The sequence below is a fragment of the Acanthochromis polyacanthus genome, chromosome 4 (assembly GCF_021347895.1).
Source record: "Acanthochromis polyacanthus isolate Apoly-LR-REF ecotype Palm Island chromosome 4, KAUST_Apoly_ChrSc, whole genome shotgun sequence".
In the NCBI taxonomy this organism is placed as follows: Eukaryota; Metazoa; Chordata; class Actinopteri; family Pomacentridae; genus Acanthochromis; species Acanthochromis polyacanthus.
Genome location: NC_067116.1, coordinates 42,158,549 through 42,184,849, shown reverse-complemented (window position 1 = coordinate 42,184,849; position 26,301 = coordinate 42,158,549). Strand labels below are relative to the sequence as shown.

Below are 26,301 nucleotides of genomic sequence, written 5' to 3'. Positions count from 1 at the left end.
CGAGTTGCTGTCGTTTATGTAGAATTTCTTCGCTCTCTCACTGCTGCGGAACCTTCTCCATGTTATAAAAAGTCAAAAATACCTATCTTTTTTTTTTTTGCTTTTTTTTACATGCTAGATATTTTGACATATAATAAAAATATTCCAACTTGTCTTTAGTAGCAGAGTGGAGTTTTACAGCTCCATCTAAGTCAGTTCAAAGCAAGTAAATAAATGTTTAAGTGTGATGTGCTTACGAGTCTTTAGGAGTTTAAAGAATGAGTGAAGAGGAACTTTATCAGTCTGTTGCAGAACGTTTCAGCTTTGAGCTTTACCACGATTTGGACCAATGTCTCTTATCAGCTTCACTATACATTAAGTTGTTTACTTTAGTACTACGAGAAAGCAGCTTATGTTGTCCAAAGCAATAAAAATACTCAATAAAAAACAGCAGAAAAAATACCTAATTTTTTTTAAAATACTGTAACATTCAAAAACTGTAAAAATAGTGAAAAATAATTGCAAATATCAAAAATATGGATATTTTTGACATATTTCTATACTGTAAAAGAGTGTAATTCGTTGGTCACAAGGTTTGAAAGAACAAATTACTATTATTATTAAATTATATTATTAAATATAGATTTTATTATTTGCAATTTTTGTTTTACCCGATATTTAAAGCTGTTTCTTTTATGCAGTTTTAGGGATCGTACGTTTAGAAAGTACAAATTTTGGTCAGATCAGGTGTTTCATGCAGATGTTATTTTCAGTTTTGGCCTCTTTTTCTCACAGTCAACATGTAAATCAACACTTTATTCAGGGATTTTACTAGATATTGTCTGTAATTTAATAAAAATACACAATCTGCAAAATAGCAGCTAAAAATGTTTTCCTGTTTTTATTAAAACAACAATAAATCTGTAAAGTAACCTTTCTTTGCTGATTTCAATATAGTAAAAAGAGTTCATGTGTGAAAACACACATTTGTAAAAATACAGATTCTAATGTAGATGTTATTTATGGTTAATATATCAATTTATACTGCTTGGTCTAACTATTTCTTATCTGTAATTGAGAAACTTGTTAAATCTGTGAAATAACAGTGAATTGATCAAACAATTTAAAAACAGGAGTGGGCATCACTGCCGGTGGACTTTTATTGTAATTATAACTATTAAGGTGGAAATCCTGCATTATTATTTGTACTCAGTTTCTGCGGGTACACAAATGAAAGCACTTCTACTATAGCCTAGCCGCACTAGACAACCCACGGCAACGAATTTAATTCTCTGCCAGGGTGGGTCTAGTTACCCTCCATAAGGCTCGAGGCTGGATTCTCCTAAAACTGGCCGGACCAATCACCATGAAGTGTAGAGTCAGAAGGCGGGCGTAACGAAGTGACGACAGAGGAGCGATGATTCTGACAGAAACAACTGACGCACAATAAACAGTTATCTTTCGACTTGGCTTTGGCCACAGCCCTTAAAGATTTGAAGCTAAAGTTCAACTTGAAAGATAAACAAAGGACGGCATTGAAGTGTTTCATTGAGAAGAAAGACGTATTTGGACTTATGCCGACGGGATATGGCAAATCCTTAATATACCAGTTGGCTCTGCTGGTTGGGAAGCTAATGGGACTTAGCCACAATCCGCCGGTGCTCTCGGAACTCCGTCAGCCTATTCGTTGCGCTGATTGGTTGTATACCTACCCAATTGCTGCAGAGGGATTTGAAAGAAAACCTTTTAGCCCGCCTCCCTCCCTGTCGAGCGGCCCTAGACCCTTGTGCCTTCAGAAACATGGGTATAGCATGGCTAGGCTACTTGTACTACGGTCTTGAGATAAATGCTGCCGGTTCATCCTTTATTCATCTGACTGCAGACATGCTGCTCTCACACCCCTGCAAGTTTGTAATCTCTTCTCCAAAGTCAAGTAAAAGTGGTTACTGCTCGTCTTTTGTTTTAAGTCATTTTGGATGATGATGTGTGCGATTCTGCCTTTTGACGGTGAGAATCTGCGGTGGACGGAAGAGACAGACGGCTCAAATGGCATCCTTGAGACTGTTGCTATGGAGCAGACAACCTGGCGTTGAGAAATAGGCCAACAGCTCGTCAGCGTGCATCTTCTGCATTCATTTAAAAGTGGGAGTGAGATAACATCTAGTCATTAGTGAGTGATTACAATGCCAAGGCTCCATCCCCCCCACCCCCCCAACAAACAAAACACACACACACACACACGTATACCACACGCAAACACACTCCGACTGAGATGTAAACAGTCAGGCAGTGCTCCAGGAAATACAATCCCCACACTGCCGCTACCCTCAGGCAGGATTTATACTGAGGAGGATGTTTTCCAACGCATCCCGCTGTTATTGTGTGTGTGTCTCTGTTGTGTATTCGTGTCTGTTGTCTGCTTGTGTGTCTAAACGCTCTACTGTATTCATGCATTGTTGGTGTGTCTAATCACTGTACTGTGATCTGTGTGTGTGTGTAAAGCCGACCCCCCCCACCACCACCGACCCCGCTCTGTAATCTCCATCCCTTCCCGTTGCTTTTGTCGACTGATCTCTGGAGCAGAAACAGCCTTATCCTGATTCTTATTTAAAACAGACATTATGGTTCACAGTAGATTTCACATGGATTGGACCAGATGATGAGGCCAGGAACAGTGTGTGTGTGTTTGTGCTCAGGGTGGCGATGAGTGGGCTTTGGGTTTGGGTGGGTGGGAGATGGGGGTGGGGCAGCAATTTCCTGAAACGATGAATCCCATTTATTCGCTGAAGACTGTCTCAATTGCCTCGGCAGCGCACAAAGCTTTTTAATGCTTTAATTACGTCTCAAAGGAGCAGGGCAGAATCAAATTAGAGATTGTCCTACATTTAGGTGTGTGTGTGTGTGTGTGTGTGTGTGTGTGTGCTATGCAAATTTAACATGTGAGGGAGTGTGTGTGTGTTTGTGTGTGGGGGGGGGCTGTTTTATCCTTGTGTATGATTCATGGCAGTGAATATTTGTTCCCATGGCTGCCAAGCATCATCCATAGAAGCTTATCACACACACACACACACACACACACACACACACACACACACACACACACACACACACACACACACACAAAAATATGTCCCTCACACACCTATTCACTGTTTTTTCCTCTAACACACACTTTCTCTGGACCATTCACGCTGTCTAGGCTATTCCTCTGTAACACAAACACACACACACTTACACACACATGCTTACAGTCATGTTAGCCTAGCCTTTCTCTTGCACAAACACATACACTCACACAGCGTGCAGCCACCTTTTTTTGTCACAGCAGATGGCATGTGTCACAATATTACGGCAGTATTTCATTAACATTATGGGCTTCCATCTGCTGTGGGCTCTCAGGCCTCCATAAAGCACCTTGTTTTGGTCACTTACAGAGAAAGAGATAATAAACATTGTTAGCGGGGCCACATACTCTGGGTGTGGGAGCAAAGGAATTGTCCGTCAGACTCTTAAGGTGCTTTCACACCTGTTAGTCCGTTAGAATGGTTCATTTGGACCCAAAAGTTGTTACAATGTTGCTATTTTCAACTGGTTCAGTTCGCATTCACACCAGTGTTTTCTCAGTTGAACCAACTACGATGAATGTTATATCTCCCCCCAGTCGTTTGGCGGCGCTGTTCAGAAAATAAGGTGTTTTAGATGACGTAGGTGAACGCTGATTGGCGCAGCATGTGAAGAGGGAAAAATCCCGGAAGAAAACAACAGGCTGTGTTTATTCCATGGATCGAGGTTTATTTGTAAACCATGAACTATGCTCTCCTGTTCGTTCTTGGTGCCATATATTCGTATCATTGCTTTATGCAGCAAGCACAAATACTGCTGTTGTTCCAGCATGAAGCTCGCATTCGGTACGAGAACATTACACAGTCGTTTTTGGCACAGAGAAGATGCATTGCAAGACGTTATCGGAGAAAGCGGGCGATGCTCCACAACCTGTGCAGGTTGCTACGGAAGCTCCCGTAGACCAAAAAGTCTGCTGCACCATCAAGCCGGTCCGAATGGAGACAGGTTTGTGTTCTCACCAGGAGCGAACCGAACTGGAGTTCACATAGAAATCTTGCCTCACCTCCCGAAGGTGGTCTCAGTCTGGTTCTTTAGTCCGAACCAAAAACATCTGGTCTGCTTTCACACCAGCCCAAACGAACTGTACTTGCTGGTGTTGCGGACTCCAGTCCACTTTAAGCGGACCAAAAGGCGTATGTGTGAAAGCACCCTAAGATTTGTCAGGGTTTGGTATATGTTACACAACAGGAAATACTGCTGTGGTGGTTTCTTTTTCCCCCTGGTGTGGCAGTTCTGCACTGGATTTAGTTGTTAATAGCAAAACAAGTGCTTAAATTGTCCCTGTTCTCTTCCCATCCTGTTAACGAAACCATATGCTAGCATGTACGTTCACAGCACCCCCTGCCAAGTTTGCAAATGAATGCCAGCCGTGCGCCAAATATGGCCACATATGTAAAGTTTAATTCTATTTCTTGACATTTTTCACCCTTATTGAATGTTGCCAGGAGTGACTTTGCAGTAAAGATTTGGTCATCAGGAAATCAAAGCGGGGACTCAGTGTTGGTCAAGAAATACGTCCTTTTCTCTGTGGAGTTCTGAACTGTGTTGGGAATCTGTGAAACATTTTTAAGCAGAATTTTAAGTGAAAGCTTTATGTTGAGTACTGCCAACCACTTTCTTTGGCCTGGTTGCCCTCATTGGCAAACACTTTTTCCATATTTTTAAAAATCCCCTCAAGGTAAAATGAGCTGAACAAGAGTGTTGCTTTCATATAGATTTACTCCATCAGAAGTATCAAACTGAACAAAGACAAAGAGTGAAATGTAGAAACTGCATTTGGAAGCATCATTTCTTTAACAGTGTTTTCTTAAACAGCAGGTATCCAATGGACAACATATCTGTGGCAAATTTAAACACCCATTTAAATCCCTAAAGACTGAAGAAGCGAATTATTCCACCAGTTGTCTTTTAGTCCATAAACACATCATTTTTCAAATGTAAACTCTGAATGTGAGTTTCAGTCACACTTTGCTTAATAAATGAAACCAAGTTAGTAATTTTTAGTGAAATCCCTTTAAAAGGGCTCTTTGTGTATGTAAACTAAAAACTATTTTGCATTGTTAAACATTTGAATTATTATGTCTAACGTTATTCACAGGACTACAATTACTCAAGTCTAGCTAACTGAAATAGAGACATTTTTATTTCTGCTTTTACAGCTAAAATCTGCTATAACTAACTTGCTGTAAATCTTCGGGACTTTGCTGTTTTCAAAATGAAATTCAGTTGATTTTTTTCTGGCATATCCAGAACTGCACATTGCTGCAGAAGTTGTTGGTACATCATAAAAGTCCTAATCTGCTCTTTGTGGCTTTTGTGTTAGGTTTTATGATGTTTTTTTTTTTTTGAAGAAGAAGAAGTTCTTCCTTATTTTCAAGCTTTCTTCTGCTTTTTTTGCCTTCTTTCTCCTCTTTGGCTTCCCCCAGCCTTCACCTCTGTTCCCTGCCTGACTACCTGGAGCAGTTGACTCAGAGAAACTTTGGTATTTTAAACGTTTGCATACTGCGCTGCACGGTGGAGGAAATCAGATCTTGAGCAACAACTCTACCCTCTGGCACCGGGGGCAACCTGTACGTAGACAGACACACACAAAAAAAAAAACGTGCACACACGGAGCAGAGCTGCCTGTAGCCAAGAGCCTTGTGTTGACACAGGCGCTGCGTGGCACACACCCATATAGCCGAGCTGTTGTTTGCTCAGTTTGGGCCATGCCATACTGGCTGGAGAGATAATGGAAAAGGTTATTCTGCTTTACAGCCGCAGCCTCTGTCTCCGGGCAGCAGCTTGGTTTGTGTGGGTCGGGGGTGGATGTGTGTGGCGGCAGGACGATAATGTTAACACTTCTCGTGACATTTGAAAGCGTAATGGTTGAGATCACTGTATTTGTCGCTGTTTTGCAGGACTGTGTGTTTTTTGTGTGTGTGTTTTTAATGACTGCCTAACTGCCTGTGCCTCTTCCAGACTCAGTGCTTCTGAATTTTTTAATGTACTTGTTAATTTTTTATGTCCATATATAAAGAATATTTAATCCACGTCCAAACGGACATCTAAGACGTCAAGTGTCTGTGTTTTTACCCCGGGAGGCTTTATTACGAATTCACCCCCAAAGCTTCACCATGTTGACGCCAAGTGCTGCCTACTGAGCCACAAAGCAAAAAAAGTAATTCAGCCTTTGAAGTAACCAGGTCTGTTCCTACAACCTGAAGCCGTCCTGTTGCTGAGCGTATTCGCTGGCCATGCTTCTGTGAATGCAAAGCAGCCTATTTGTAGTTAAAAATGAGGCTGAGCGTCGTGTCGTGGGGAGCAGAGTACAAAGCGACAGGTCATCCCTAACAGCGGCAGGCTAGCTTCCCATAAGTGCTGCAATCAGATTTCTGATGGTTTTTATGCCTGCTCAGTCGTAGTGGAAAAATGTCGATTTTTTTTTTTTTTTTTTTTTTTTCTTTTTTAAATTTTTTTTCTTTTTCCCCACCTGACCCATTATGCAGCAGGCTGAGAAATAATGAGATTTTGTCCCTATTTGGGCTTGATGCTTGCTGTGCTCTAACACACAACCAGTCCATCCACTGCTGCCTGGGGAATGTAGTGTGGACAGAATTACAATCGGGGCGAATAGCAACATCCAGGCCAGGTGAAAGAACGATGATCTGGATAAGGCCCAGACAGTTTTTTTGACATGACACGGATGCATTTGATTTATCAAAAAGCTCCTTTTGTTTTCATTTACAGTGGCAGGCTTCACTTTCAAATTAATGTACTGTTTCAAGGCCAGTACATGAGACCATACTGGGCATCATAGGTAAGCGTTAATTTGTATTTTCACTCTAGTTGTGTATTATTTTTGCATTTTACCGCTGAAGACAGTTAACCATTATTTTCCATGCATCTCCTATTGCATGAATCTTTAAGATGCTTGCAAGGGTTTGGTTATTTGTTGCGTTTTATTTTAAAATCGTGATGTCTAGGATATCTGCATTTAAGAAGACAACAACTGAACAGACATAGATAATAGTTTGGACTGCTTATATCAGAATTAGGGTTGGACCCGAATATCCGAATATTCGTTCGCTACGGCGGTATCCGGATATTAATTTTGGTATCCGTCATATTCGTCCATTCGTGTTTGTAAACATCACCCGAATGGCCGGGTGGCTGCCGACTCTGACGTCACGCTTCACTTCGGTGCATAAACACAAGACAAGATGCTGAAGACCTCTGCTGTTTAGGAATTCTTCAGTTTAACTGAAGACAAAACGAAGGCAAAATTTGCACCCTGGAGACCAGACGAACGGATCTGAATATTCAGGCCATCTCCACCACAAGCCGCCCCCCCAGTCGGACGTTACGGGGCGGAACGAATATTTGGATATTCGTCTTTAATAGGGCCCGAATATTTGGAGGCCAGAAACCACTATTCGGGCCAGCCCTAATCAGAATAGAATATGTTTTATAAGGACTGCTTTCTGCAACATTGGAATAGCAAGATTTCTGTACCGATCTGGTGAAGAACATCAACTTGTCAAGTATTTGTGTTAATTCACCAAATAAGCCCCAAATGGACAAACTGGTGTTATTTTATTTGTAAAGATGTGAAATATGCTTTTCTGGAAAATGTCTACATTGTTATATTGTATGTGTCACCTGTCCTTGTCACATCCTCCTACCTACCACGATTTTTATACAAAGCATACAATCCCTGCTTATGCAGTGTTACGAAGGGAAGGCTAACGCCAAAGAGGGAACAGGAGACAGATTTCATTTGGAACTAAATCTTTGCAGCTCAACCGAGTCGACAGTCTGAGCCAAGCTACTACAACAATATTTATAAAAGTGTTACCGTCATTATTTATGCAGGAAAGATTTATTCTCGAAGGCCAGCACGTTTACATGTTGTCACCCAAACTGGATGTTGGAATAACAATAAGGAATGTTGAAATAATAACACACGCCGGATTATAAGTTTGACTCACTCATGTGTCATCAATCAGTGGGCTGTTACGGCTCACGGCATGCGCTATTGTTCGTAATGGCCCTGGGTAATAACTCTTAAGGTTGCTTCAGCGCTGTAAAGATGCTGCCGGTGCCAGACCAAGGACAGATCGAGTCTGGCTTACGTCTATAGAAGGTTAAATAGGGGTGTGCTGAAATCTATTTATGGCTAATTATGGTTGGTGTGTGTGTGGCTTGGGCTTGTGTGCAGGCGTATAATTTCACAGTGATTGAGATATATAACAGAACAGCGCGTGTGCAGGGCTTTAAAGATCTGGCAGGAACAATGCGTGTTTCTGTTGCTGTGCATACACAAAGTTCTGAATCTTCCCAGGGTTTTGTGCATTTGGCCCCTTTGTATGTGGAAACACACTTGGCAACCGATTCCTTAGTAATGCTGCACTCGTTGGACTGTGGCAAATTGAAAACCGCTTGATTTCATGTTCATGTTTTTAATTATTTCTCCCACTCGGCTCTCTTTCCCCGTCTTTCACTCCACCTCATCATTTCTGCTCTTTCCAACTGGCTCTCACCGATTCTTCTCTTCTGTTTTTTTCTCTCTTTGGCAGGCCTCATCGCAGCAGCTGAAATTCACAACCTCTGACTCCTGTGACAGGATCAAGGATGAGTTCCAGTTTCTTCAAGCACAATACCACAGGTGTGAACAGAAACACTCGCATATTCCCACACAAACAAAACAGAGATGCAGTTACATGTCACAGCGTGATAAGTGCGTCTCTTTTTAATAAGGAGTGTAACCTCAGGCTATACATGCAATACTTAGTGTTTTTCCTTATTGAACATATTTTTGAAACAGGAGCGACTGTGTCAAACAAATGACTTGAGCTGCAATAACCTACAATTACAATGCTTTGTTTCACCTCATGTAGTCATATACAGTTGCACTTTTATACTGCTTGACACTTAAGTGCTGTCTATTGAATACTGAATAAAGAAGAACAAGGTTCTCACCATCGCATTCCAGCGTAACGGCCCATTACGCTGTCGTAACGGGCCGTTACGCTGCCAGTTTAAAAGATTACACTGTGATTGGGGCCGCTACGCTGTTATTTTGACAGATTGTTTTTATCGACTGGGTGCCTATCTAGGTTAATTTATGTCTCCCCACCTCAGCCATACTTTCCTGTCGATTGACCCGTTCCCGTCAAAAATTAAGAGTCGCTTCCAATCTCGGGGTTACAATTAGCATGTCTAGGTTGTGACCTAAATCACGAGCATTTGGAGCATCTGCGTGACGCTCATTGGCTGACATCTGGGCCGGCCGCTCGTTAGATTTAATGAAGGCTATTGCTCATGCGCATGCGCAACGTAACCTGCCGTTACGCTGTAAAATAATCCTGGTGAGAATGGTTAATACTTCTATAAGAACTGTCCTGGAAACTATGAGAAACAGTGCCCAGTTTGTACACGTCCACTTAATTCATTCCAATTAAATGTGAAGAATTCACAAACTGAAATGAGGGTGCTAGAATTTAGTCTGTATTTTCTCTATAATTAGTACCAAATTACATCATTCTTTGTAGAAAATCTACAAAAACATATTTGGAAGTTGTTAGAAAATACCAGATGTTGCATCGAGTACTAGAGGGACTCCTCAGAGCTGTGATAAAAACTGAGATGTCTGCCTTTGTTCCACTTCTGCCTCAACTCTAGCACCACGCTGCACACTGAAGAAACATCCTTTATTGACTCATACCTAAATCAATCTCGTTTACCCTCGGCTATTGATCTTCCTTTAGTGCTTAAATACCGCTACAGTTCCAGAAGTCTGAGCTACTTCCAAAGTCCGACCTTCGCTGATCTGTTTGATAGCCGTTCTAAAGAGGGGTGATGCCACGGGGTCTGCAACTCAGCGAGAAATCCTCTCTTTGTGAAAGTGGAGTCTTTGAAGCCTGCTTTCCTTCCTGAGGAGGTTGGTTTGTTCCTCTGTACCTGTACTCCCAGAACCTTCCAGAGGCTTGCCTCTGCCGGCTACAGAGACAGGCGAAGGCAGATGAAAGCCCGACATATTGTGTGCAAAATCCCCGCTCTGGTCTGATCGCTCTTGTTTGCGGAGGATTCTGAAGCTGCAATAACGCCCTGCGCGTCTTTTCCCTCGCCTTTGGTTTTTGTAATTCCCACAACAGCGAGCAGCACCGTTTAACCCCCTTCAGAGAGTCAGGGCGCAGTTGAAAGAATACCTTTTTTGTCTGAGCATACAGAACATGCATACAGTGCCTATTGAGAGTGGCTGGGATGGGGTGGGGGGCTTGGGAGCCACAGACAAAGCTTTGTAGTGCTCTGCTGCTGCGCTGCGCTTGTCTGTTGCTGAAGACTTTAAAAGGCAAATGTACCGCAGGCGTTCCCCCGGGTATAGTACCGAGCATTGTAGCTGTCGCTGTCTTCCTCTTCCCGCCCCCGCACCGCTCTCGTTCCCCCACCTCCTCTCCCCTCCCCTCGTTCACATGCATAAATAGATCAGGGAATACATAAATCAAAATAAAGATGACAGCAGGAGCGATTTAGAGGCGGAAGAATCGGCAATAAAACTCCATCAAAGTGTCGTTTGAGAACAGCGGTGCAGGCCCCGGGGCTGCTGAGCACCAATCAGAGGAGGCACGGAGCCAATCCCAGGTAGGCTGGCAGCGGGGACGCCTGTCGTCATGACAACCCACCACACAGCCTACGCATGTACACAGGGAGAGCAGGAGGGGTTTTATGTAGGTGGGAAGGGGAGCGTTTTGGGTAAGTGGATGCTGCTCGTGTACACAGAGGAATCAGCAGAATAAAATTCCAAATTCCCCCTCCAAAAATGAGACCTATGCCCTCATGGCTGCGGTATCTGGTTAGTTATTTGTTGCTTGCATATTTACATACAGTGCGATGCTTCCTCAGGGACTGGCACTGCGACAAGTGTTTGTCACTTGCACATCTTCATTTAGCTCGTTAAGTTTTGGCTGCAACTGTTCTACATTTTGTCCTATTGACGACTGTGATTCTAGACATGTGGAATGACTGTTGCTGCGTCCCTGTAAGGTCTTTGAGGGGTTTACTGCTTATTTAAATGCAAAAGGAAAGTCAGCATTATAGCCCCTTTCAGGTATGCGTTCCTTTGCCGCTCTGAAAGCTCACCTGGTTGAGCAGGTCTCCTTTCTGAATGTGTCAGCTTTATGCGTGAATGAACACCACGGACACTTTACCATAAAAAGCCACAGCATCCATCTTAATAGGTTGGACCAAGTAACATTTACATATCAGTTTTCACCCTACACAAGTCTGCACTGTATGCTGTAGCATTAACGTACAGGAACACACAAAATTACAACGCTATATAGTTCTGTGAAGCGATTTGGGGAAGATTTTCTCCACATTACAGCACCAGTGTTGGAGCAGAAACATCACGGGGAGCACAAAAAAAAAACGCTTCAAAAAACAGCTTTCATGTTGAATTTTGCTCCATTAAGTTGGCTCCACAATTCCAGATCCATTACCAGCTGATATGTCCATTAAAAACCTTTCTGTAACAGGTCAGATCATTGACTGTATAAAAATGGATGAATTCTCCGTGATCCCACTCTTCGGTGTCCTGAAGAGCGTGAATCAGGCTCAGTGTGGCGGCTCCAGCCATCGCCATCTTGGCAGTGACTGGCTTCACCTAATTCCTGGCAGCAGAGAGGTGGAGCGTGACTGCAGCTGAGGTGAACCATGCAGACGTGTCTAGGCCATGGACTGTCCTATGATGACAGCCACCTTTTGCTCAAAGCAGCTGCTCCTTTAATTATGCATAATTTTACACCTCAATGCAACTAACACTGCTGAGTTATATAAAAATTCACCCTCTGTACGGGTATCACAAACAGGGAAACGGACTATTTAGACTAAAAATGTTCTTTTACCAAGCTGTGAACAGGTTTATTTCTGCTATAAAGGGAATCGTGACTCACTTTAGAGTCACATTAATGAGACTCAGCCAGAATCCATATCATCCTGATTTTGACAAAACAGTAACAAGAACTGAAGCTGGAAGTTCAGTGTGTTGCTTCCACTTGTTTGTAGATTTTTCTCTGAGTTAATTAAATATTTGCGGCATCAGACTGCAGCAGGGTCCATATGAGCACCTGCAAAGTGAGAATCTCTCAGATTTACTTGCATCGCACAACAACTTGTGGCTTTATTAATTACTTACAAATATAAATCATCCCCAACATGGAGGAAAAGATTAGTCAGGATCTAACAGTAAATGCGAATGTTTGCTTTTCTACACGTCAGACAGACAAGGTGTAAAAACTTATTTAAAAACTACAGTTAACTTAGTTGTCCAGTCTTTTTACTAAAGTCAGAAAAAAATCTGTCAAATCAAGTGTTTTATAACAGATTATTCAGATTCATGGTCTCACAGCAAGATATTCTAGTAGACATAAATAGACATAAACCTTTATTAATGCATTCATTAATTCGTTATGGATTATACTCGGTTGTATCAGCATCTCATTTGACACTGCTAAACCATATTTTAAACGTGTCACAAAAAAGAACGAGTAGCTGACGGTCGTATCGCTGACCCCTTAGTCAGAACAGGTTAGGATTAGTAGTATGCTTTCAGGCTGTTCACGTTTAGATTAGGAAACAAACTTCTGAGTACTGACTGTGTTTGAGATCACAATGAGAGCCAAGATAAGACAGGAAGGGAGGTTTCTGTCTAATAACAAACACAGATGCTGCTTCATTATATCCCAGTTCGCTTTGTGCTTCTTTTCTAAATGCATATTTCTAGACGTAGTTTCTAAATTGGGTTTCATGGTGATACCTCGCAGCAGTTAAGTCCTGAGCTTGAATCTCCACCTTTACTTATTCCTTGCGGGGTTTTGTTGCTTCTTTGTTGTCCTTTTGTGTGAGAAAGTGTTTGTGTTGTGGTTGTCCTTTGATGGACTGGTAACCTCAAGAGTATTTCCCTGCCCTTTTCCAAGTGCATATTAAATCGCATTCCAATCCCTGTCTTGGGAGAGAAAACGGAGTGAATAAGTATTTGATTGTGCATTCAAGAAATTAACTGAAAGCTAAACAAAAATTAGACAATTGAATTCTCCAACACTGTATTGTTATCATGCAGGGTCAGGGCCATTGTATATCCAGTAATCGCTCATTCCGTGTCCACAGAAATATTCTTGCTTTTTTCAAACTGTTCAGCAAGAGTATGGGTGTGTATCTGTAAGCCTTGAGGGTCCTTATAGTTTGTATTTGTAAAGTAGACCTGCTTCACTCATTCATCACGTTACTCTGAGCTGCAGTTTATCAAGGAAAACCTCAGACAATTCCACAGACTTGGAGAGTCAGTCTCAAGGTGCCCAACAGGATACTAACACCTTTGATGTTGTCCTTTAATTTGTCCTCTGTCTGGATCTAAAACAACCACTAAGTCTGGAATTGTCTCATTAACATGTTTCAGTGTCATGATGCCCATCAATAGCAAAACTTGAAGTCAGAACAAGGACTCAACCAAAACTGAACCTCCAGCTAACACTGCAGCTGCTGCAATAATTACAGAAGAAGCACAACACTGTGTATGAGTAAGCCCACGTTATTGGCTGTGCGTAACGCTGTTCAGTCTGCCAGTTAAGACTAACAGCGATGAAGACTCAGCCAGCGCTCACTATAATCGAGCTGTCATTCCTGCAGACAGCTGAGAAGAACATCCCGGCATAAATATACACACACCATCAAACAGGTTACAGACTTATCCTAAATCTGAACCTATCCGCCGTGTGTCTGTGCATATTTTGATGAGCCTTACGCAGTCCTCACATAGGATGAAGCCTTCCGAGACTGACAACTTCTAACTGGCTGCTTCAATCAAAATCATCGAGGGGCTCCGTTTTTTTTCTTACCTCTGTCATTTATATTTGACAATGACGCTGACTTGTTGACGCGCTCTCCTTTGTCCTGTCGCCTCGCGTGACATCAGCGCTGACATGATTACCGCTAATGGCTGTCGGAGGGACTGGATCGCAGCCACAACACTATATTTAGACTTTTTGCTTCGCTGCCTCCTCTCTGATATAGAAAGCAGACACTTTGGCTCGACTCGGATCTGCGAGTTCAGAGCGACTTTGACCTGCTGTCAATCGACACCTGTCAGGTTGGGTGAAATTGCTGCTACCAACTTGTAAAGGTGAGGATGATGATGGCAGTAATGATGATGATGATAGAGGTGGCAGCGATGATATAGATGGTAATGGGGGCGTAGATGATGAAAACGGAGGTGGTGCAGATGATGATGATGAAAATGAAGGTGGAGGTTGGAGTGATGATGAAAGTGATGACAGTGCCGCTGGTGAAAGTGGAGATAATGATGATGAAGGGGGTTGAAGTCACCTGGTGTCAGCACTTTAGAGGGAAGACTGTTGAGCTGAATAACAAGGCCTGACTCTGTGCTCCTTTCCTCTTCTTCTCTCTCCAGTTTGAAGCTCGAGTGCGACAAGTTGGCCAGCGAGAAGTCGGAGATGCAGCGCCATTATATCATGGTGAGTCAAGCTGTGCATCTGAGATGTTGGCTTCTGTATGAATGTCAGTTTGTCACAGTACGTTTGATCAATGTGGTATCAGATTCTTGTGCAAACCCTTTCTTACAGATTTTGCTGTTTGTATGGAAAGAAATATTTTTCTGTGGTTCATATGCTTTCACCCTCTGGTATTTACACACTCCTTCTTTTCGGTGTGGCCCCCGTCCTCCTCTACCATCTTTTCTTTGCACTGCAAATAATCGCTTTTTAATGTCTCTTCTTAAAGGATAATTCTGTTTAGGGCTGGGCGATAAATCAAATTAATTCGATTAATTCGCCTTTTTAAAACCGAACAATTTGAAAATTTGCGAAATCGTAAAATCGAGGCGAGCTTAAATATATAACAATACAGATTCTTCTTCCTGTCTTTCATGACTTGTGCACTGACGTTTGCTTCCGCCTCTCATCTCCTTCCGCCAAAACACTCACACCCCCGTCATGGCGGACACAACAGCAGACGGAGAGTTGGTCGCGAGAAAAAGGGCCTCATGTTACATCGATTATATGGAAGTGGTTCGACTTTGACAAGACTGACACAGAGCAAACTACAGTCATGTGCAAGGTTTGCAAAAGTACTGTGAAAACGAAGAGTAGCAGCACAACTAATCTCTTTCAGCACCTCTGGCAGAGGCATCCTAAAGAATGGGAAGAGTGCTGGCAGCTGCGGGAGTGCGGCATGGCTAGCACTAGCCATAGCAAACAGACCGCAAAGAAACAACAAAAATCGATTAAAATCGTAATCGTCCAAGATGACTAAAAAAAATCGAGATTTTATTTCTGGCCATATCGCCCAGCCCTAATTCTGGGTTATTGCATCTTTGCTCATATTTCCAGCGTAATTGCTGAGACCTTGCAGTGATGGCGCTGAACACAGGACATAAACAAACCCTCAGGGAAGACAGTATTGGAGGGAAAACAATAATTTATTGGTGTATTGATTTGATTTTAAAGTGATTATTAATTTAAGGAATCAAAAACATTCATAGTCTCTCCAATGTGTGCAAAACCATCCACTATTCACTTATGATAAGGAGTCAGTGTGTTCCGCTGTGCTTTCACCAATATTACATCTCCAGCTTTAAATGTTCAGCGTCATTCCAAACACTGAACAGATTCCACTTATTTTCTTCATCTAATCAGAGCTGACAGGACGCTTTGTGAAAAAGGGATACTCCACTTCACAAACATTTGCTCACCTTGTGCAGAGATAATTATCAAAATATCAAACACAGAAAGCATTTAAATAAGTCTATTAATTGAGGAGGAACTCTTAATTACTCAAACTGGCATCAATAAACTCAACTGTACTTATACAAAGACAGCTATTCCAAGACTGTCCTCTTAGCAAAACAAAGCACATCAGGTGTTCGAGTAAATGACTAAAATGATTCATAGCTCTAGTGACTGCAGGAACATAAAATAAAGTGGGGTAAAAAAGATCATTAAACAGATTTATTTTTCCAACAGTGATTAAAAACGGTCTTCACACGGATACATAATAATGAAAAATGTATAAATATTAAAAAAAATCTTTGATTGTTCGACTGCTCATGCTTATTAGACTTTAGAAGGGCTGCCACTAACAACTGGTTAGAAGCAGAGTGGTGTAACCCACAAAGCATTCTGAGTTTCATATGATTTCTGTAACATTTTATGGTCTAGATTTTAGTGGCAAATTAGTTTAACCCACATACAGTGTTACAGTTGCACTTGGAATATTAGACCATTCTCGAAAACACAAAACCTTTAACTCATTTTCTGAAAAACTGCAGAAAGTGGGTTAGACCAAATCCTCCAACTATTTGCCTGTCAATTAATCTATCAATCACTTTTTGTGCGTTTACAAGATGTTTGTATTTAGCAGCTAAAAGAACAAAAGATAGTAAAAATAGCTCACTACTAATTAACAGAAAATGCTTATGGTGGTTTTCCCTTTTGCACCTTCCAGAATAGTGCCATGGAAACGCTGCACGGTGTTTGTTTTGTGACAACTGAAGCAATCCCATAATTTCGAGGTCTTGGGTCTAAGTCGAATGCTGCCGCCATTTTCTAAAACTGCAGCACCAAGTTAGCATAAACAGTGAGCCAGAAACGATCGACGTCCTGATGCAACAAATATATAGTTATGCAGATGCCAATTATCTCTTAGAACGAGTTGAAATATTTTATCAAGAAACGATGCATTGATTAACAATACTAATATCTATGTAAAAAAGCGCCGATTCTCAACTAATTGCAGTGACCTAAGGTTGCTTGTAATCGCTGCTTACTTTCACTTTATACACTCACCAGCTGCCCTCAAAGTACATACTGTTTCATGTAATATACGAACAACTGGGACAGACTACTTCTTCATAATATTACGTCTTAAAGTTTGGCCTTTGCAGCCTGTAGAGTGAAATCAGCTTTTATCTGTCTGTGTGCTTTTGGTAGCTCAAGCTTGTTTACTCCAGAAAGTATCCTACTTGACTGCACAGAGGACTGTGGGTCAGAGTGTCCTCAAAAGCATCAACATCCGGGTGTTTTTGGCATACTACATTCGACATACTGTGTATTACGTGATGATATACTCTGTACTAAATCTATTTCTGGCATATGGTAGTATTTGTCTTGGAACCCAGCCTTATTTTTTGTGACTTTACTGTGCCCAGAAATCTGAACAGTTAACCAGGTAAAGACAATGTTACCATGATGGCTCAAATGTATGACCATACTTGGAATAAATTTCAGTTTTTCCTCCACTGCCCATCCCTTTTTTTGTTTCAGTATTTACCGTATATGTGGCTGCTCTCTCCCCAACCCCCTTCATTTCCTCTGTTCCCCATTTCTCTCTCCAAACACACACACATCGACACACAAACACACCGATGTGCTGCCTGCTCTCTGCTCCACCTCGGGGCTAATCTCATTGTTGCTGGCCGTAGCTGTGTAGCCGTCTGATGTTTTGCCTCTAATTGATCCTCTGACTGGCTTTAATCTCATCTAATCTGCGCCGCCGCACTGCTCACTCCACCATCAGCAGGCCGGCCGACACACACAGAAACACCCTTCCTCTGTGTGTCTGTCAGGCAGGCAGCTTCTCACACACACACACACACACATTCAGGTTTTGTCAGGATCGTAGCAGCCATACACGTAAACACACTGGAACGAAAACGCGATCATACAGAACAAAAATTCAAAGATTCCCAACGTGTTATTGAGTAGTGTGTCAGTATCTAACCATTTCACACTTATATTGATTTTCTTTTGCACTCTGTATGCTTAATTACTCTGATTTAACAACATTGGGGGTAATAGTTTACTTAAGCATTTAAATGGATTGAAGAAACTCAACTTCCCCAATTACCCAAGTCGTTCGGATTTCTTTGATGGTCAGGAGAATGTCTAACAGGATGTTTCTACGCCTCAAGGCTGATTTTATCATTATAGTCAAAGAAAATTGGATGTTTGTTAATTTTTGTTTGGGATTTATACTGATCAGTTTATAAAGCACCGTCTAGTGAAATACAACTCCCAGCTGTTTGTTTTTCTTGCAGTGTTTTGCTTTTTACGAACATTTCTTTTCCTACAATTCACTCGTGGCGTTGAGTGTTGAAAGTAGCAAATCAAAAAACTAGACGAAGCCACATCTGTGCGAAGAGTGATTTAAAAGTCTAACGAAGTTCAGGTTGGTTTGTCTGCTCTGTGTGGGATTTATTTGCTTAGATGTTGTGGTGACACTTTGCCATGGATGCATTATAACAAACTCCCACATCCCTTGAAATGGCTGAAAGTACTTCTTAAGACGTGCAGTCTGACACCGTGATGTGATGTTGCGTGAAAACAGGGATAAAGACTCTCGAAGCTGATATTAGTATTGTTGCATTTGCTTTTACATATGAGATACACCACAAACAGTTGAGTAAAGCTTGATTTATATTTCTGCAGTGCCTACCTGCATGCTAGTCCGATACGCACCTCCCCAGAAATGTGACTACAAATTGCAGAAATGCAGAGCAAAACATCTGCAAATGTTCCAATTAGTAGTAATATGCAGCATAATAATTTATGCAAAGATAAAGCTCCTGTGACACTACATAGATAGATAGATAGATAGATTAAACCTTTATTAATCCCACAGCGGGGAAATTTAGATTGTACAGCAGCAAATAGAACACTTATTTACAGCAGATTTTTATGTAATTGCACAGCATCAGTATTTACATCTTTTATTGCACAGTTTGTAAATGGGTGAACAGAAACTCCTGGGGGCAGGCTTGATTGTAAAGTCATCAACCACATAGTTTTAACATTTTGTGTATCGGTTCAGTCAGTTCTAGCGATTTCTCTGTTTTTCTGTGATTCAGTGATGTCAGTAAAACTAAATGTTGCTCAACATTTATTAGCTCCAACTCCAACATGATCTGTTCCTTTTCGATTGCTGTCGTACTACAGAAACCCCACAGCTAACTTGTGTTTTGGCAGTTTTCAGCAGGCAGAAGACGAAGGATATAAATATCAGAAAATATACTGTAGATTAGGTGTAGTACCTAAATGTATAGCCTCTTTCTGTAGCAACCTGTGAAGGCAATTGCTTGAACCGTGGGCAGTTCTGTGTTGGCAAGCAGAGAGCATTATGAGATTTTAGCTAGCAATGGGCACCATGACAGAGACCTCTGTGGTGGTTAATGTCCTCTACTCAGAACTTCATTCATATTGATTAAATAACTACTGCTTGACAACACTGACTATTGGTGTAGAAAGTTGCTTAACATTTGCATCCCTACACACAGCGGCTACCTGTGTTGACTCTCCGTAGATTCAGTGCTGGAGTGCAACTCAAGCTTAGCACATGAAAAAAGAGAAAGTAAAATCAGAGAGCAATCCCTGGCTGCTCTCTCACCTCCAGGCAGCGTGAAGCATGACTGTCGGATTGTCGGGTTCAAAATGTAACGGATAGTTGGCGACACAGACACCTCCTATCTGATATCAGAAAGGTGCGATCTACGGGGGTTTCTGCCTCTCTCAGATCATCTTGCAGGTCAGACGGAGAGAGAGAGGTAATATTTTTAGAGGTAATACTTTTTTTTTTAAACAACCTGCCTCATGTTTGTCTACCAGTAAATAGCGAATCCAGAAACCCCTGAACGAAGCATCGACACGTCAGAGCAGTCACGTTGTGTTCACTGTTCATGACGTCTGCTGATTCGCTGTGTAGATGCACATCAAACACACCTTTGAAAAATTCAGAATGCTTTTAACATGACTGACAAATTCTTTTTTTTTTTTTTTATCTGTTAGCGTTTGACCGTTTTGAAATTCCATCAGTTGTTTTCTTTAGCAACGCACACATGAAAGAAACTTTTCAACCAGGCTAAATACACAGCCATGACATTAAACTGTCTGAAAGAGTTTTGGGAAATTCCGTGAATAAAATAAATATATTAACCGAGAAAGTATAGCTAATGTTTTTCACAATTTCAGGCATTTTTTAGACAAATTGATTCATCGAGAAAACACACCGCAGATACGTCAGTAATTGTGACTTGGAGCGCTATAATAGATTCAGATAATCCTAAAACATGAGCTATGGGTGCTGGGTTGGAAGAAACTGGTACAATCACACGTTCAAATTCGGTTTTCTTCAGAATGTGACAGCCTTAATTGAACCAATAATTCTTTGAGTATCAGTTTAAACCGAGCTTTACTTTGGTTCGAATCAAGCTATAGATGGACACAGATCTGTTTCAGCCGTAGCCGTCTTCAGATTTAGCTCAAAATGCTGCTATAAAATTGATCTATGAATGCCGTAATGCTGAACCCTCCTCCTCCACTCAGTCTGCTTTAAACACACACACACACACAAACACACACCGTGCACGTACGCGCGCACACTTTCAATTGCACTTCCACTCCATCAGTGGCAGGCCCAGTCTTGTATCCCCACAACGACCTCCCCACTCCTCCTCTAATAGCATATCAGGTTGCCCCACTCCCCCAGCCAGCGGCAGCACCTCCATTTCCCCAGCGCTGTAATTACTTTAGGGAGCTTCCGCGTGGGCACAAGCCACTACGGGGAAAAAAACACAGCGAGCGAGAGTGCGATCAGTGTGTGCGCACATGTATTCGCGTTCTGTCAGTGTGAGTCTGAGCAGAACACAACAATAGTGTGTGTGCGTGTCATGAGAGATGTGTGTGTTGTTTGTTTTCCAGTGACAGAGCCAGTCCCCCTGCAGACAGAGTGGGTGATTAACAGGGTTGACGCCTAGAAGGTGGCCCTCTCATTAACACCAAGCGCGTGCGCACACACACACACACACACGCACACACACACACACACACACACACACACACACACACACACACACACACACACACACACACACACACACCAGAAGCTCTTTCTCTACTGTCGCTGCTTTTCTCCCTCGCTTCCTCTAACTGTTTGTAAAAATGTGTCTTCTCTTTGTGTGTCTGTGTGCATTTGGGAGTGAGAATATGTTTGTAGAATAAAAATCCGGAACACGGGAAGTCATTAAGATGTCAAATATGTGTCATGTTGAGTTGAGGGTGCTTTGTGTTGAAGGATAACTTTGTGTATTTTCTCATTACGGAGAGTTTTGCTTCGTCGTCATTTCTCAAATTTGTCATTTGCTTTCCACTTCACATCCTTAAGGAAAGCTTTGGAAATATCACTATAGTTCCTTACATATGATTGTTTTATACTTTATTCATATGTCTGTGCTGCGTTAATGATTAATAAATAATCGATTGTTTACCCGATAAGGCAGAAGATGAAGAAAATGTTTTATAGATTAGCTGTAGCAACTGACTGCACCACCAGGGGGAGCCGACGAAGCCCACAGCAACCATGATTGGTCCGCTTGGTAGCAATATGTGGCGTAATGATTTGTGCAAAGATAATGCTCCCGTGAAACAAGATGTATAATGTAACGGGCTGTAAATTTGTTTTTATTTGTCCTAATGTAAGTGCAGTGCCAGTATTCAGCCATGTAGCGGTTCAACCATTTCCGAGATTTCGTCAGTTTTCTGTGTTCCAGTAATTTTGATACTCAAGTATAAATTCTCACAATTGAGGATAGTAGTGATTATCAGTTAGCTGTTTAATATATTAACAGATAAAGAAAAAGATGAAGGACATTAATGTCAGAAAATGTATTGCAGATGTGCTGTAGTACTTGGTTGGACCACCAGGTGGAGCCTCTTAGCATTTTTTTCTGTAACAGACCGAGGAGGCAGTTATTCAGACAGTTCCATTTTGGCAAACAGAGAGCATTGTGGGAGTTTAGCCAGTGAAGTGCCACCATGATAAAGCCTCCTGTTACACTTAGTGCTCTCCTCTTGTTGGCAAGCAGTCATATAATATGTCATGTGACTGTGTTCAAAGCAGTTTCATCAAGACTTGGCAGGTTATTGATTAACTGATTAATGTTCTTATAGATTATATTCAGTAGCAAGAGAAGACCTGGATAATGATCTTTGTCAAACTGTAGATGTAAATATTATTGATATGGTTATATGTATATTTGGTGCATGCTAATTGTATTTGCATGTAGGCTTGTGCTCACATGAGAGTAAGGTGTAGATGACAAACTGTCAGGTCTTTGATCCATTTTTATGCATTTGTGTGACGGTAGTTTCATTTTGTAATTCCCAAAGACGTGACTAAAGCACATAGATTGCGGCTCCTAATGGAGGTTCCTGTGAGTGGTGAGGAAGTACTCGTTAATCTACGATCATTTCTCGGAGCTTGTTCAGCTACAATGCTTCTAGGAAACACGTCTGACTGAAGAAGGCTTGTGTTTTATGGGTTGTACGTATCGTTTTAGTTTTAAGATGTTTTTGGGAAATGAAACTCAGACTTTAGACTCTTTAAGCATGCCAGCTGAAAAAGAGAATTTTAGTCCGATTCCCCATCACAGTGCAATTTAAATGCACATTAACTTCAAACGCGATTTGTCGCACTGAGTCAATGGAGTGTGATGAAGTGTTAGCAGAATATTTATCTGGGAACAGTTTGATGCCTGTGTTGTTACAGCTTTTTGTCCTTTTGTCTTCCTCTCTCTCTCTCTAGTACTATGAGATGTCCTACGGGCTCAATATTGAGATGCACAAACAGGTAGGTCTATCTTTTGTCTTTGGGGGGGATAACTCTTTTATTCCCATCACATACTATGTAAAGCCGTTGCATGGCTGTAGCAGATTGCTTGTGAGAAGAAAATTGGAACTCAGGAGGAAGCCATTTCTGCATGCTGGCCGGGCTGGATTCAAACTGAGGGACACGCATGTTTATGAAGCTCGGCCAGAGAAAAGAACATTGAATGAACGTTGTTATCTTCTGCTGTCTGTGTGTTGAAGGTGTTAATGCTGCTGTAGATACTGGAGGCACTTATTCTGCTGTCCTTGTGCTATATGTTCTAGTGACTCAATGGTTTTTTTTGTATTTAATATTGTAAAAGGTACATTTTCTGCATTCCTCTGCATCAGTGTGGGAGAACATTTTCTGAATGCAGCAGGAGAGTCATTCAAGTTATTCAAGTCACAGCTTTGCATTTGAATGTGTTCTACAGTACAGATCCTGGATCAGTTAACTACACTTATGGGTTTTGTTAGTGCTCTCATAAATATTCGGCTTTTTATTTTAAATGCTCGATATTTCTGTCGGCTTGATTTCTCAAATGGCTGTAAATACTGCGCCCATGACACCATTGAGAGTGAAAAGGCATTTTTTTTACTTAACATGCTGCTGTCGTCTGGAATTCACCACTTTCTTTTGTGTAACTTCTTTCTCTTGTAGACCTAAACATCCCAGGTGTGCGTCAAGCAGTATTCTCTTTGATGAGTCGCAATCAAGTGTTTGAGTAATTTCAGAAAAATTTGCCGTCAAAAACAAAGCATTTATCGAACATGAATTTAGAAAACAGTGGTGCGTTATTGCTTTTTTTTCCCCACTTTTGCTCGCCGTTAGTGGTGCTGAAAGCATCATTTTCAACTCGGGGATTGAACAGATCTCAAGGACTACCCTTTCTTCATCGCCGTCTGTCGTTGCAGTTCCTCGTGTTTGTTGCGACGATTCAACTGACAGAATTTATTGACCAAAGAAAAGCCTTCGAGGTCAGCTAACCTTGTCCGTGCAAAAAGATTTTTACTTTCAGAACCTTGAGTGTCCAAGAAATTCAAATCAAATCAACAAAAAATGTCACTCAGTTAATACACACAGCTGTGCTTTTACCTGAATCTACCGTCGTTTTAGGAATGCCAAGAGGCGTTTGAATGGCTTGTTCAGATTCTGTGCATAAATGGCAGATACTGAGGAGTTTTTTTAATTATGTCAGTTCTGTTTTAGTTAATTCCATAAAATGTGAGCAAACTCTCACCGTCTTGAAAAACGAAAAATGTCTCTTTCGTGTTTAGTGCCGTCATAGTTTTAGCCACACAGTCATTTAATGTATATGTCGATGCTGACAAAAAGGCTTTATCCAACAGTCATGTCAATTTCTGCAACAGCATATGCTTTTATCTGTTGCCCAAATTCAGTGAAAAGCAGTGCTCATTGCACATATTGAACAGTAAAGGCAAAGTCAAGCATATTCATGTGTAAGTTAAACTAAAGAATACTTCAGACTTGGTTACATTTTGATAATTCATGGTTAGTTTCAAGCGTTTCTAATTTTTTTCAGACCTTCTTAAATGGACATTTGCTCCTTTTTTTATTGTATGTGATGGTATATGTTTAGGTTTTGGAGCATTTTTAAGATGTAAAAATTAAGTCCTGCAATCAGAATTTTGAAAAATTGTAGAAATATTATTCAAAAATGTAGAGAAGTATCAAAACTACTCCTGACACAGAATGCTCTCTGATAAGTGTTCAAATATAATCTAATGCTGTAGCTAATTTTCATGCAGTCATTTCATGCGGATGTTAATGCCAGTCGAATTTTTGCCACAGCTTTTCCATTTTCCTTCTAAAGCAAAACTATCAGTTGCCCACAGTCAGTGCAGACCGCGCTGTCGGAGCAAGTGAGATATTTTTTTGAAACGGAAAAGAAAAAGGAGGCTTTTCTTTTCGGGGGCCGGGAAAAGGAGTGAGAAGCCGGTGTCCATACATCAGTTTGTGTAGCTGAAGCTGGAGGAGTAATTTATGCTCAGCCTGTAGGAGGGAGAGAGCGATGGGCCTCCAAAGGGCCAGCCCTTATCGGTGACCTCGTCTGGCGCTGCCCGTCCACACACACAGCCGCACGCACACTGTCTTATGATTGACGGTGCACGCTGACAGCCATATTGGAAGGAGTGAGCATGCTTTGACAAATGGACACACACAGAGGAGGAGGAAGAAGAAGAAGAAGCAGCTGCCGTGATTTAAAGACGCTCACATATATGCACCCACACAGACAGCACAGGACGGGCACTGGGATGCATGCTGGGAGAACACACACACACACACACACACACACACACACACACACACACACACACACACACACACACACACACACACACACACACACACACAGACATGTCGAGCCTTATGTGCGCAGTTCATCCACCTTTTTTCTTTTTTTTTTTTTGCTTTATCTCACAGGAACAATTGGGGTTGTGTGTGCGTTTCATGTGTGCGTCCAGAGGTCTTTGTGTGTGCGTTTGCTCATGCGCTGGCTGTGTGAGATTTTTTAGAAAATGTCAGTGTGTGGGTTGAGACCGTGCGTGTTTGTGCACGTGCCCCTCTTCATCGGTGCATATGCTCGTGTTTTTGTGCGCGTTTGCGTCGCTGGCACATGTTCACAAGCGGCCGTGTGTTGTTGTTGTTCGTGTGCGCCGCGCATGTGTGTGCGTGCACGACTTCTTTGTGCACAGTGTGAGTGGGTGCAGAGAATCGCTAGTTCCATTAGAGAGTTGAAATTGAAGGGGATGTGTGGAAACGAGTGTCGAGGAGCATTCATGTCTAGGTCTATTGTGCACAGCCAGTCTACCCTCTCCTCCTCCTCCTCCTCCTCCTTCTCCTCCTCCTCCTCCTCCTCCTCTACTCCTCCTCTCTTCACCTCTGTCTCTATTTCCCTCTTTCTTTCTCGCTCGCACTCTCATACATTCAATTGCTCCCTCTTGATCACTCTGTCCTACTCAATTCAAAAAATGCCTCTCCACTCTGTCTGTTCACTCCCTCTTTTCTCTTGTCTCTGTTTCTGGCTGTTTTGTCTCGGTGAGGAGAAGCAAGGTTGAGTTGTGGATTCAACTGGGAACGTGTTGAATGAAGCCATATTGTTGTCGGGTTCCTTTTTTTATTTTATTTTTATTCTCCATTGTTCTGTTTTTCTCTAAATGTTTTTCTTCCTGTATGTTTGGCCATGACTGCCTGACATCGTCCTTTCTTATGCGTTGTTTGTGTATAATTTAGAGCCTTTCGTGATACATTAAAAATACTGTACACTCTCTTGACAATCCTAATCGGTATGAACATTAAATGAGCACATTCACCTGTGCTGGATGATTTGTGCTCGTCTGTTAAACCGCTCTCGGTCACCACTTTGTCAGTTACTCTGATGCAAAACTGGCAAACATCCTGAAATGTCCATTAATTGAATAGTCCACCCACAAAAACATTTCCTGCAACTATTTGGATAATTGAAATACCAAACATTCCTACGTTTTT

General features: G+C 41.8%; 1 protein-coding gene across 4 annotated transcripts in view; it reads left to right on the top strand.

The window, feature by feature from the left end:
• The window catches only part of tle5 (TLE family member 5, transcriptional modulator), a 52,960-nt gene that overhangs the window by 12,869 nt on the left and 13,790 nt on the right, over positions 1 to 26,301 (top strand). For all 4 annotated transcript variants that reach the window (XM_051947084.1, XM_022194281.2, XM_022194283.2 and 1 more), the window contains exons 2-4: positions 8,661 to 8,749; positions 14,549 to 14,612; positions 22,729 to 22,773. In XM_051947084.1, coding sequence (XP_051803044.1) covers positions 8,661 to 8,749; positions 14,549 to 14,612; positions 22,729 to 22,773 — 198 coding nt within the window. The remainder of the gene's footprint in view (positions 1 to 8,660; positions 8,750 to 14,548; positions 14,613 to 22,728; positions 22,774 to 26,301) is intronic.